The 13917-nt window shown below is 42.6% G+C and overlaps 1 protein-coding gene across 1 annotated transcript in view; it reads right to left on the bottom strand.

Moving 5' to 3' along the window:
* VPS33A (VPS33A core subunit of CORVET and HOPS complexes) overlaps positions 1 to 13917 on the bottom strand; it is a 30992-nt gene that overhangs the window by 4553 nt on the left and 12522 nt on the right. Inside the window, exons 6-11 of the mRNA XM_019977836.2 lie at positions 13263 to 13437; positions 9750 to 9943; positions 8069 to 8195; positions 6787 to 6854; positions 5760 to 5897; positions 2765 to 2902 (exon numbers count right to left, since the gene is read on the bottom strand). Of these exons, the coding sequence (XP_019833395.1) occupies positions 2765 to 2902; positions 5760 to 5897; positions 6787 to 6854; positions 8069 to 8195; positions 9750 to 9943; positions 13263 to 13437 (840 nt within the window). The remainder of the gene's footprint in view (positions 1 to 2764; positions 2903 to 5759; positions 5898 to 6786; positions 6855 to 8068; positions 8196 to 9749; positions 9944 to 13262; positions 13438 to 13917) is intronic.

The raw sequence follows: 13917 nt of genomic DNA, 5'->3' as shown, positions 1-13917 counted from the left end.
GGCCTAATGCAGTCAAATACATATATAAATGAATGAAGGAGGGGACCTCCCTGGTGATCCATGGATTAAGACTCTGTACTTGCACTGCAGGAAGCACAACAGGTTTCGTCCCTTCTCGGGGAAGTAAGAACCTGAGTGCTGAGAGGGTAAGAGGTGGGTGGGTGAGGTAGGTACAGGCTGGTCAGGGCAGTGAAGAGCCAAACTAATACATCATTTACACTGTACAACACGGGAATTACGGCTGTCATTCCAATCCCAAAGAAAGGTAATGCCAAAGAATGTTCAAACTACTGCACAACTGCACTCATCTCACACGCTAGTAAAGCTCAAAATTCTCCAAGCCAGGCTTCAGCAATATGTGAACCGTGAACTTCCAGATGTTCAAGCTGGTTTTAGGAAAGGCAGAGGAACCAGAGATCAAATTGCCAACATCCGCTGGATCATGGAAAAAGCAAGAGAGTTCCAGAAAAACATCTATTTCTGCTTTACTGACTACGCCAAAGCCTTTGACTGTGTGGATCACAATAAACTGTGGAAAATTCTGAAAGAGATGGGAATACCAGACCACCTGACCTGCCTCTTGAGAAACCTATATACAGGTCCAGAAGCAACAGTTAGAACTGGCCATGGAACAACAGACTGGTTCCAAATAGGGACAGGAATACGTCAAGGCTGTGTATTGTCACCCTGCTTATTTAACTTATATGCACAGTACATCATGAGAAACGCTGGGCTGGAGGAAGCACAAGCTGGAATCAAGATTTCTGGGAGAAATATCAATAACTTCAGATATGCAAATGACACCACCCTTATGGCAGAAAGTGAAGAAGAACTAAAGAGCCTCTTGATGAAAGTGAAAGAGGAGAGTGAAAAAGTTGGCTTAAAGCTTAACATTCAGAAAACAAAGATCATGGCATCTGGTCCCATCACTTCATGGCAAATAGATGGGGAAACAGTGGAAACAGTGACAGACTTTATTTTTCTGGGCTCCAAAATCACTGCAGATGGTGACTGCAGCCATGAAATTAAAAGATGCTTACTCCTTGGAAGGAAAGTTATGACCAACCTAGATAGCATATTCAAAAGCAGAGACGTTACTTTGCCAACAAAGGTCTGTCTAGTCAAGGCTATGGTTCTTCCAGTGGTCATGTATGGATGTGAGAGTTGGACTGTGAAGAAGGCTGAGCGCCGAAGAATTGATGCTTTTGAACTGTGGTGTTGGAGAAGACTCTTGAGAGTCCCTTGGACCGCAAGGAGATCCAACCAGTCCATCCTAAAGGAGATAGGTCCTGGGTTCATTGGAGGGACTGATATTGAAGCTGAAACTCCAATACTCTGGCCACCTGATGTGGAGAGCTGACTCATTTGAAAAGACCCTGATGCTGGGAAAGATTGAGGACAGGAGGAGAAGGGGACGACAGAGGATGCAATGCTTGGATGGCATCACCAACACAATGGACATAGGTTTGGGTGGACTCTGGGAGTTGGTGATGGACAGGGAGGCTTGGCATGCTGCAGTTCATGGGGTCGCAACGAGTTGGACACGACTGAGCGACTGAACTGAACTGAACTGATATTCCCACTGGGGAGAAACAATCCAATTTTAGTACTGAGAGAAGAGATTGTTTAATTGTGAGCTTTTGTGCCAAGAGGCAGCCTAATAAAGCCCCTTATGAAAAACCAAAAAAAGAATATAAGAAAAATGAAATTTAGAAAGATAGGAATAAATAACAAATATAAAGCAAAGTGCACCCTACTTTGAAGACCCAAGGTATAGAATATGCACCATTTATGTAAAAATGTTTGTTTAGGATTGCCTGGTGGTCCAGCGGGTAATACTCTGTACTCCAATGCAGAGGGCCCGGGTTCGATCTCTGTTCAGGGAACTAGATCCCACATGCCACAATTAAGACCCCAGAGCGGCCAAATCAATAAATAAATATTTTAAAAAATGTTTGTCTATATACAGAATCTTTCTGGGAAGATGCGTAACAAACTGGTTCTAGTGATCAATTCTGAGTGGAGACGGGTTGGCTGTGGGAGGAACCTTGCTTCTCACCATCTGCTTTCCTTTTGTACTGGATCCTTGCCTGACCCTCCCCACCTTCTACCTGGTGCTGTGTGCCCAGAAGGCAGCCCTGTGGGCTCCACACCAGCTCGAAAATGGAGAGGACAGGACTGTGCGGTCACGTTTTGTTGCCCGAATCCCTCTCTGTAATGCTGCCAGAGGCTGGTTGAGTCCCTTGGCTTGTCACCACACAGCTCTGCTCTCCTGGTTCTGGAACCCCTGCCCTCAGACCTCAGATGGGAGGGGGTAAGTGGTTCTCTACTGCACTGCCTGTCCCACCCCATCTTTATAAAACTCCATCAAACTTCTCAGTACAAGAGCACTGCTTTCTGCCAGGATCCACACATTAAAAAAAAAAAAAAAATTAGAAAACTGTCTTTAGAAAGCAAAGCAGGTGAATAGATCAAGTAGCGTATGTCATGGCAATACACCAGCAATGGGAACTCAAATGAGCTGAAGTATGCACAGGGGTGTCTGACTCTGCGACCCCGTGGACTGTAGCCCACCGGGCTCCGTTGGCCATGGGATTTTTCAGGCAAGAATACTGGAGTGAGTTGCCATTTCCTCCTCCAGGGGATCCTCCCGACCCAGGGATAGAACCCGAGTCTCCTATTATTATCTTCTGCATTGCCAGGCGGTCTCTTTACCACTGAGCCACCTGGGAAGCTCTCAGTGAGTTGAAGAGGAGCATCTTACTTGCTCATTTACATCATCCATCCAAAGGCGTAACGTTTTCCGGATAGTGGGGTAATTGTTTCTGCCCCCCGTCTGTGGCTTCAGCAGACCAGCCTTCTCGAGGTTGTGCAAGGTCAGGATGTGCTCATAGCCGTAGGTCTGCAAGAGAAATCAAATCAGGAAAATGGTTTCTGTGACTTTCAAAAAGGAGCACTTCCAACAAATTCACTGGTGAGCACTCTGGGGCACGTTACCAAAATCCAGGTGATGACTGTCCGCGGGCGCAGGCAGGGCAGGACGGAAGCCTGTCCTAAAGCTGCTTGCCCATGACAACAAATCCAGCTCACTGGATTACTCAAAGGATTTAAACTTTTCACTTTAAAGTTCCGAGAATTTATGGGCCCAACTTAAGTGAGCATCAAATAAATTATAGTATTCTGGACATCCCTGGCAATCCAGTGGTTAAGATCCCATGTTTCCACCCCAGGAGGTGGGGGTCTGATCCCTGGTCAGGCAACTGAGATCCCCCACAGCATGGCCAAAAAAAAAAATTATAGTATATTTTCATATGGAATATAACTAGCTGTTAAAAGCAGAATGAGGCAGACCTACACATCCTGATTAAGAACAAGTTTCTGGATTTATTCTTAAGGACAAAAAAATAGAATATAGTTAAGTCCTCTAGATACGAAAAAGTTCTGTTCTGAGAGTGTGTTTTTAAGTCCAGCAAAGTTAGCCTGAGTACCCAACTAACACAATTGGAGGGCAAGCTGAAGTTTCTCTTAAGTCTCACATTGATGGAATGCACATTCACATCTTTGAAAGTTTTTAATTTTTGAAGGTTTGTGTGTAGGGGACTTACTGTACTTCACATAATAGGATTTTATCTCTATTAAAAGAGATCTAATGAGTAATAAAAGCTGATGCTTATATGATACTTTCCATGTTTTAAGTGCTTTATATATGTTAACTTAATCATTCTTACTATAACCCCATGAGGTAGATACTATTATCTCCATTTTACAGAGAACTTTAAATAACTTGCCCAAGGTCACACAGCTAATGAGTAACAGAGCTGGGACTCAGATCCAGTTGGTCTCGCCCCATGGTCTGTGTATGTAAACGTTCTTTGTACACACACGCAAAGAAGGGGATCTGGAAGCACTCCAACCAAACTGCTCATGTAAGTCCCCTCCAGGGAGGGGAATGGTGGGCAGGGGAGGCAAGGCGGGGCGTCACAGTTTGTACGGTGTGTGTGTGTGTGTGTGTGTGTGTGTGTGTGTGTGTGTGTGTGTGTTAGATGCTCAGTTGTGTCCAACTCTTTGCAACTCCATGGACTGTAGCCTGCCAGGCTCCTCTGTCCATGAAATTCTCCAGGCAATAATAATACTGGAATGGGTTGCCATTCCCTTCTCCAGGGGATTTCCCAGACCTAGGGGGTGAACTCGGGTCTCCTGCATTGCAGGCAGATTCTTTACCTTCTGAGCTACCTACCTGGGAAGCCCTTGCACCATATACTTCTGCTTCATTTGAATGTTATATGATGAGAATGCACATGTAATTTTTTAAAGGAGAAGCAAACAAAAAACCCAAACTAAGTGAGTATTTAGTTTTGACAATAATGTACTTAACTGTAAATAGTAACAGCAAATACATACAGCTGAAACATTTTTAAACAGAGAGGAGAATTTGAAAAACAATGGTGGGCTTTTCCTTACTATAAAGTAACAGGCTTGATTTAAGTAAGTCGGCTAAGGAATCATCATCAGAAAGTTCCCTTCCTCTGTGGAATTGTCTGGTTAAAGAGCAGGAGCACTAGTCCCTGGCTGTCTGGGGTTAGTCCTGGCTCCGGTACACACTATCCATGGGATTCTCTGGGAAAGAACACAACAACCGCAGATATGCAGATGATTCCACTCTTACAGCAGAAAGTGAAGAGGAACTGAAGACTCTCTTGATGAGGGTAAAAGAGGAGAGTGGAAGAACTGGCTTAAAACTAAGTATTAAAAAAACTAAGTTCATGGCATCTGGTCCCATTACTTCATGGCAGATAGGAGAAAGTGGAAGCAGTGACAGACGTTACTTTCTTGGGCTCCAGAATCACTGTGGACAGTGACTACAGCTGTGAAATCAAAAGATGCTTGTTCCTTGGAAGAAAAGCTATGACAAACGTAGACAAGTATTAAAATGCAGAGACATCACTTTACCAAGAAAGGTCCACATAGTCAAAGCTATGGTTTTTCCAGTATCATGTACGGATGTGAGTTGGATCATAAAGGTGGAGCACCAAAGAATTGATGCTTTTGAACTGTGGTGCTGGAAGACTCTTGAGAGTCCCTTAGACTGCAAGGAGATCAAGCCACTCAATTTTAAACGAAATCAACCTGAATATTCATTGGAAGGACTGATGGTGAAGCTAAAGCTTCAATACCCTGGCCAGCTGATGCAAACAGCCAACTCATTGGGAAAGATCCTCATGCTGGGAAAGATTGAAGGCAAAAGGATAAGGGGATGACAGAGGATGAGATAGTTAGATGGCATCACAAACTCAACGGACATGAATTTAAGCAAACTCCAGGAGATAGTGGAGGACAGAGAAGCCTGGAGTGCTGCAGTCCATGGCATCTCAAAGAGACACAACTTAGGGAATGAAAAACAACAACTGGCACACACTAGCTGCTGACCTTGGGTAAGTTACAGCACTACTCTGTGCCTTGGTTTTCTCATCCATAAAATGGGGATAAGACTGTCTCGCTCATCACCTTTGTAAGGATTAAACAAATGAATACACATAACACTCTTCTAACTAAGCCTGGCATGTAGTAAAAGCTCAATAAACATTAACTATCGTTATTATTATGCAAACACAGCAGACAAATACCAAGGACAATCCCTCCAGGTATTAAAACATTTAAAAGATAATGGAAACCCTACACCCAAATAGCAGCTTTGGGAAGTATTTTTTTAGAAAGACGCTTTCACCCCTGGCAAATTAGTCATTTAAAAACATACTGACCTGTAGAATTTCTCTTTTGTAATAATCCAGAACTTTCTGTTTGAGTCCACTATTGCACACAGACTGGAGGCAAACTAGTCTTAACACCTTGATCAAGGGATGTTTTTGGGCAATACAATCCTCAATGTAGCTGTTGACCTGAAAACAAAGTATAGATGGGCACCAGCATCTGGTCTGGGGACTGACAGAACTGGATATTTACTATTATTTTTCAAAGTCAAATAAAGGAGATGAGTGGAAGAAGGGCTCATTCTTTTTGCACTTTCCCTCAGCTCCCTCCAGAGTAGCTCCTTCGGCCCTTGCTACACACACACCACCCACCCCCCACCATGCAGACACGCCAGCGATCGGGGAGCACAGGCTGGCGAGGGCAGACTTGAGGGACCCAGCAGCCTGTCTGGACTCATCTGTCTCCACGGATGGACAACCTCCAGAGGCTGCTGCATGTCCCGGGTGTGTGATCCTGGCTATCCCAGCAGCAATTTATCAGCATAAAGTAACAAGAATCTTTCTAGAAGATGGGAGTTTTCACAAATTCAATCATTTCAAATTTAGTAATAGAGGTGGATATGTAAAGGAACTATCAGACCAATTTGCTGGGACCTCCCTGGTGGTCCAGTGGCTAAGACTCAGCAATCCCAATGCAGGGGGCCTGGGATCGATCCCTAGTCAGGGAACTGGATTCCACATGCCACAGCGAAAAGATCCCACATGCCTCAACTAAGACCCGGTGCAGCCAAATAAATTAATTAATTAAAAAAAAAAGATCAATTCACTTAGGAAGTAAATCTATTCATTTAGAGATCTTTGATTTTAGAGGCAGGGCCTCACCTCTCTGTGCACTGAAGAAAGTGCCTTCAATACAATAATCTTAAATACTTGATTAAGATCTCTGTTTTCACATTTTGCACCTGCTCTTTAAAATATTTAGATAAGGCATGGGAATCAAAGCAATTGCTTTTCTAGCTGTAATCTTAGTTTTTATAAGGTATCAATTATTTGCTAGAACAGTTTCATTTTCACATACTTTATCAGTGTCTATCCCAGACATAAACTCCTGCTCCACTGTCAATTTATCAAAGAAGTCTTCAGAAGCTAAAATGGAAACAGCAAATTTGTAAGTAAGAAATTCAATAAATGTTAATGCCTTTATACACAGAGCATGACTAGGAAACATGACATGCAAAAAAGAAAGCAAACAAAAATTCAAACTGCCACCTGAGGAGAATCTAAGAAACATGGAAAACTATAACTCTGACCTCCTAAGTTACATCCAGGAATAGTCAACCACTGTACCCTTTCGCTATTCTTAGGACTCTCATGAAATCTCAATATCCTTAGGATTCTAATAAGATCTTAGGAATTTTTCTTCAGTATCTGCTGCTACTGCTAAGTCACTTCAGTCGTGTCCGATTCTGTGCGACCCCGTAGATGGCAGCCCACCAGGCTCTGCCGTCCCTGGGATTCTCCAGGCAAGAACACTGGAGCGGGCTGCCATTTCCTTCTCCAGTGCATGAAAGTGAAAAGTAAAAGTGAAGTCGCTCAATCATGTCTGACTCCTCACGACCCCATGGACTGAAGCCTACCAGGCTCCTCCGTCCATGGGATTTTCCAGGCAAGAGTACTGGAGTGGGTTGCCATTGCCTTCTCCTTTTCTTCAGTATCAATGAAAGCTAATTTGCCAAGAGCCTTTTACTTGCATCATCAGATCTAACCCAGTTTCACCTGATCTCCACTTCCATCAATATGAAAACAAAGGACTGATTTTCTAACACTTTTATGTAAGATTCAAAGCATACTTTATAAAACAGGGCATTGAACAATCTCTAACTCAGCTTTTACAGCCTGTGTTTTAACAAGTAAATTCATCTTTGGTGTAATAGACATTTCCCAAGCTCTTTCAAAATACTTAACATACACTCTCCACCTAGGGAGTCTTCAAGGGAAAAACAAAAACTAAAACAGAAACTGGATTCTGCTCTAAGTAATCCTTAATGACAGGATAAAAACCAGACCGAAACAATTAACTGCCTCATGTTAGGGGAAGAATTTTTTTCTCTTTTTGACATTCCAAATATTGTATCACATGATTACATTATCTTATTAATGAAAGAAAACTGAGTTAACCACAAAGGGAACATTTTTGACTATAAACATGGGAACATTTAATTAACACTGAGGATAACATACGGTATTAAAACAGAGCTAACCCTCCCAAGGGAGCATGGCGGTGCCAATGGCCATGGTGTCAGTCATGGTTCGTGCTAGTCAGCCCCAGGCAAGCTCCATCACTTTCCAAGGATACTCACTAGTTACATCTTTGATCAGCTCTGCAATCGAGGTGTGATTTGCGAGGGAGCCTCGCGCTGCCTGCATGTGGGGCAGCTGTGAAACGAACTGCTTGATCTCCCCAACCGTCTTGGCATTGTGCCTTTCCTGAAATGCATAAAACAGCAGGAGCAGGAAGTGGGGAAGATATTTTAAGCGCTCTGTTCTTTGTATTGCTTAGGGGACATTCAATTTATACTAATGCAAAAGAAAGAAGGGAATACAAATAAATCAGGCCAGACCCATCTTCAACATGACACAGAAAAACAGAAAAGACAGGCTCACTGTTCCTGTTCACTACATTAGTACTTTTTTAGGGAGCAAATGCCTAAGGTTTTTTTCCTTCCCAGGGACCAGATAATATTGTGATTAGTATTTGTGGGGGACGATATTAGGTTATCCAGAAACATTTCTGAGTAAAAAATTAAAATGAAGACATTATATTAAGAGGGGAACATAAATAGCAAAAAGTTTCCTCTGTAACAGAAAAAAAAATCCATTCTTACTGCTGAACCTCAATCTTGAATATTATCCACGGATAAAAACAACCTTACTTCGTGGTGAGAAATTTTTCTTTTTTTTTGCAAAGTTTAGTAATTGTAAAGCAAGTAACTCAGAAAATTGAAGAAAATCAATTAACGAATCCTAACAAAGATGAACCTAGGGACCTCCCAGGTATGTCCAGTGTTTTAAGACTTCACCTTCCCATGCAGGGGGTGTGGGTTTGATCCCTGGTCGAATCACACATGCCTCATGGCCAAAAGACCAGAACATAAACAACAGAAGCAAAAACGGTAATAAGTTCAATAAAGATTTTTTAAATGGTCCACGTTAAAAAAAAAAAAAAAACACTAAAAAAAATAAAGATGAAACCTGGAAATACACACTCAGTGAAAAAAATCAGTCTTCAAAGTTCTCCTAATACATGTTTCCAAAGACTAAACACGCAGAGTTCAGCATCTTACTGAATTCCCATTTCAAAAATGAGCTTAACCAAGAATAAACCAGTGGCTGGGCAAGAGGAGGCAGGAAGGTGATAATGAAGCCGTCCATTTAAAAGCTCTGGGCTCCTGGGATTTCGCTCTTATTATCACCTCCTGCATCTGCAGAGGTCCCTTGCCATTGGCATGTTGGCTAAACTGGGAGCTATTGGCCCAAATTGCAAGTTCTGTTATAGAGGATCTTAAATTTAGAGTACAGCTGGCTTCCTCTTAAGAGAGATGGGAAATAATTACAAAGAAGGTAGAACAAATATTTATGGTGAACGCTTGTAAACTCAAAATACTACCCCTTTCTCTCCCTAAAAGAGAAAAACACCTTTTCTCATAGGTCTGGGGAGAAGTTTAAAAAGAAAACCTTGGCGGGGATTTCCCTGGTGGTCCAGAGGTTAGAACTCCTTGCTTCCAATGCAGGGGCAGGGGTTCCAGCCCTGATTGGGGAACTAAGATCCTGCATGCTACGAAGTGCAGAATGAATGAATGAAGGTGCATATATTTAAAAAAAAAAGAAAGAAAACCTTGGGTTCTCCAGTGGCTGAGCCCACAGTTGCTCAGAACTGCAGCCCTGCTCAGTGGCTGCACTTTGGCAGTCCTTGCTCGCTAGGAGGGGTGGGCAGTCTAGCCTGTGACCTACAGAAGCTGGGTAACAACCAAACCATCTCACCTCGAATGCTGCAGAGATCACCTTTGCTTTCTTGCTAAGCACGGAGCCCACAGCATTGAAGTTTTTATCTCTGATCTCAGCGTACAGCTCCTCTGCAGAATTCAGCTGAAGCTTCTTTGCTTCCGTAGGAAGGTCCTTACCACCATCGCCCTGTTTTTTAGGTGCGAATTTCTCCGGAGGTAATTTCACATAACCTGAAAAACAGCGGAAGGGAACAAGGCCCTGAGTGCGTTTAATGGAAGAACCAGTTTAGCTCAGGCACTTAAACAGAATTTTCCAACTCAGAAGAGGGTGGAAGCTGGCTTTATAAAAAATGGTGCATGGCACTGACGCTCTGATTTTTCCACAATCACAGTACAGAATGCAGTCACTCTTCAATATTAATATCATGGTTCCACTTTTCTTTGGAGTCACCTATCTAAATCACTGCAGCAATGTTTAGTTACTTTCTAAACTTATTCAGGGATGGGTTATGTTTTCACTTAAAAAAATTTTACAAGGATCTCTCCCATTATCTTATGGTGTTTTTCAAACTGTACGTCATGTCCTGTTAGTGGATCATGAAATCAAGTTGGTGGGTTGCAATGAGCATTATAAACAAACATACAAAACACAGCATCCAGTTCCTCCACTAAGTAGCCTTAATCCACTTCTCCCACCTGTGTTCCCTCCAAACCAACTTAGTCATTTCCAGAAATACCCTACATGCTCTTACGAGTTGCCTTAGCATATAAACTGGTTTAACTCTAAGAAGCTTGGCAGTATGAATCAAGGACCTTATAACATTAATACTTCTGACCCCTAAATCCTGCATCAGAGAATGCAGAGGAAGAAATATAGTATATGAAAAAAAATTATGTACACAGATGCCTTTATAACCATTAAAAAAAAAGAAACCCAAACATAAATTGCCCACCACTAGGGGAATGGTTGTACAAACCATGGTATAATATATATTATGGACTTTAATTAAGCTATTAAAATTATACATATGCTGAGAAAATGCTCATCTTATACCAAATCAAAAACGAGGTTCAGGGAATCCCTGTACCTAGTCCAGTGGTTAGGACTCAGCGCTTTCTCTGTGAAGACCTGGGTTCAATCCAGGTTCAATCAAAATCTGGTCAAGGAACTAAGATACCCCACAAGCTGCGTGGGCTCCCACAACCCACCCCCCAAAATTTTTCAGAATAATTTGTACAAGCTGATTCTGCTGCTGCTGCTGCTAAGTCACTTCACTCCTGTCCAACTCTGTGCGACCCCACAGACGGCAGCCCATCAGGCTTCCCCATCCCTGGGATTCTCCAGGCAAGAACACTAGAGTGGGTTGCCATTTCCTTCTCCAATGCATGAAAGTGAAAAGTGAAAGTGAAGTTGCTCAGTCGTTTTGTTAACTGAAAACAAACTCTTAATAGAAAAATGACTATGAGGAAATACACCAAAATATTAACGTTGTCCCAAAGTTTAGGGGCAGGATTTCAGGGATCATGGAAGATGTGTGTTTTCCTTCTTTATTTTTTTCAATTTTCCCTTAATCAACATTTGACTTATATTATAAAAAAAAAAACACAAAAAAACAAAAAACAAACCTTGCTGCCAAGAAACTGAATTTACACATATTCCTTCTCTTCTTGGAGAATCCCTTCCTACCTCCCACCTATCTTACATGGCCTCCCCTCACTCCCCAGGCCACCTCCCTGCCCTAAACCCTAGTTCCTTCTAAAGGTCTCTTAGGTGGTTGCTCTCTGCAACCATGAGAGGAGGGGCTCCCTCATTTCTTTGATTCCCACCTACTATCTAGCATAGAACTCCTCTGTCCATGAAATGGAGTTTTTAGAAGTATTCAAGATGCCATCTCTTGGTGACTTCCCCGGGTGGTCCAGTGGTTAGGAATCTGCCTTCCAATGCAGGGATCTTGGGTTTGATCCCTGGACGGGGAACTGGGATCCCACATGCTGCAGGGCAACTAACCCCATGTACTGCAACTACTGAGCCCCTGCACCACAAAAAAGACTCAACACAGCCAAAAAAAAAAAAAAAAGCCTAATTTTGAAACAAATAATTTAAAAATAAGACTTTTCACAGCCTTATCATTAAAGACTCTGCTTTGTGGAAACCCCTCTTCATGGCTGTGTCTTCATCTACTCCCTTGGCCATCCATCTATCCATCTGCTCTCCATGCATTCTTATGGTAGAATACACCTAACATAAAACTTACCATTTTAACCATTTTACAAAAGCATTTATTACATACACAACTTTCTACAACCACAGCTGGTCTCTAGTTCCAGAACTTTTTTTATCCCAAAAGAAAACCCTGGGACTTCCCTGGCAGTCCAATGGTTAAGACTCCATGCTTCCACTTCAGGGGGTGCGGGTTCAATTCCTACTTGCTAAACTAAGATACTGCATGCCTTGTGGTGCAACCAAAAAATTAAAAAACAAAAAACCCAAAGGAAATCCCGTACCCAACAGGAGTTGACTCCCCACCCTTTTCCTGAGCCCTGGCCACCACCAGCTGGCTTTCTGCCTCCATGCTTTCCTCCAAGGCTCTTCCTTGGCTCCCTGTGATATAATTCAGGATGCCAAAAGAGACTGGGGCTCATGTAAATGAGGGAAGGAGGCCTGGATGGGACAGGAGTGGTGGAATCTGTGGTATTCTAGAGAGAAGGGCCTGTCTAAAGAAGGGATATTCACTGGGCACCAGCTGCCACATAGGAATGTGGTCATGGGGTTGCCAGAGCCTCATAGGTTTTTAAAGATACGGAATACATCAAGATCATTATTACAGTCTTCTCCAATTTTAAACAGTGACAGAAACAGGCACAAATCATGCGGTCAAAACCAAATAAAACACACTTGTGATCTCTGACCCCAACTGTCTGTTAAGCCTAACTCTAGTAGGCCTTCAAGTCTATCATCAAGTGTCTCCAACCTCCTGTTATCTATCACCTTTCTCCCAGAATGTACCCGGCTGTGCCCCCTGCCTCAGCAAGCTATTTGCCCCATGGTTCCCCACAGGTATTATGCTGACTGCCCCTCACCAGCAACACCCCCCTATATTCTACCCATCTTTCCAAACCCAGTACAAAAGCCACCTCGTCCATAAGCTTTCCTGAATGACTGCCCACCTTGGAATCTATGTTCTCCAACTGCAGGGCCACCTGCATTTAGCCCTGGGCCTCTGCTCACAGGGGGCACACACAGCCCTGTGCAGTAAACACTCGCCAGCCTATGTGTGACCAACAAGGACAGTGTGCTCAGATGTCACTGAATCCTAGTGTCTAAAGTCCGCATTTTAATTTTTCCAAATACTGAGTTATTTAGAAAGGAAGTGTCTCCTGAAAAAAAAATGGTCTTTTGAATTACAATTTTGGCATATTTTTTCTTCTCTGTCCACTATAATAAATACTGCTTAGAATATGGGTTTTTCTTTGAAAAAAAATTTCAACTGGTCTTTTGGATATTCCTATCAGATTACCTATTGGTAAAAGGCAGGGTTACTTTACTCACTGTTCTGAATGCCATAAATTTCATCAATGAGTCCTTCGTATGTAAGCTGAGTGGCGAGAGGCGATAACAAATCCACGTTCCGATCAAGCAACAAGAGATTATCAAACACAGGGAATATTGAATTCTGGCTTCCTGTAAACTCTCTCTTCATCCTGATCATCATATTGGCCACTTGCTGGAAACAAAACATGGGGTCAGGTGGGACTCTACTGGGCATAAGCAGATTTAAAAATCTGGCTAGGACTAAAAAAAAAAAAATTGGCTAGAACTTGCCTAGTGATCCAATAGTTAAGACTCTGCACTTCCACTGCAAGGGGCCCAGGTTTGATCCCTGATCAGGGAACTAATATCCATGTGCCACATGGCACAGCCAAAAAAAAAAAAACAGCTAAAAATGCAAAGTATCAAAAAAGTAAAAACTGGAGAAAAATGGTGGAAGAGTGAGATGGACAAGAAATAAACAGTGACAGAAAACCACTCCATGTTGGATGCCCATTCCAGTGCTTACACTTTACCAGCTATTTCTCAACGAGGCATAAAATCAAAGTCTATTTCTATTATTCACGGAAGTTCTATTCTATAAAGTCACCATGAATGCTGAATCAGTGAATACTGAACCACCGCTCTGCAGGGCCATTAGGGTGAGGGCTTCTTG

Source organism: Bos indicus, chromosome 17 (assembly GCF_029378745.1).
Source record: "Bos indicus isolate NIAB-ARS_2022 breed Sahiwal x Tharparkar chromosome 17, NIAB-ARS_B.indTharparkar_mat_pri_1.0, whole genome shotgun sequence".
Classification (NCBI taxonomy): Eukaryota; Metazoa; Chordata; class Mammalia; order Artiodactyla; family Bovidae; genus Bos; species Bos indicus.
Note: the sequence above shows the minus strand (reverse complement) of the source record. Positions and strands in the feature narration are given on the sequence as shown.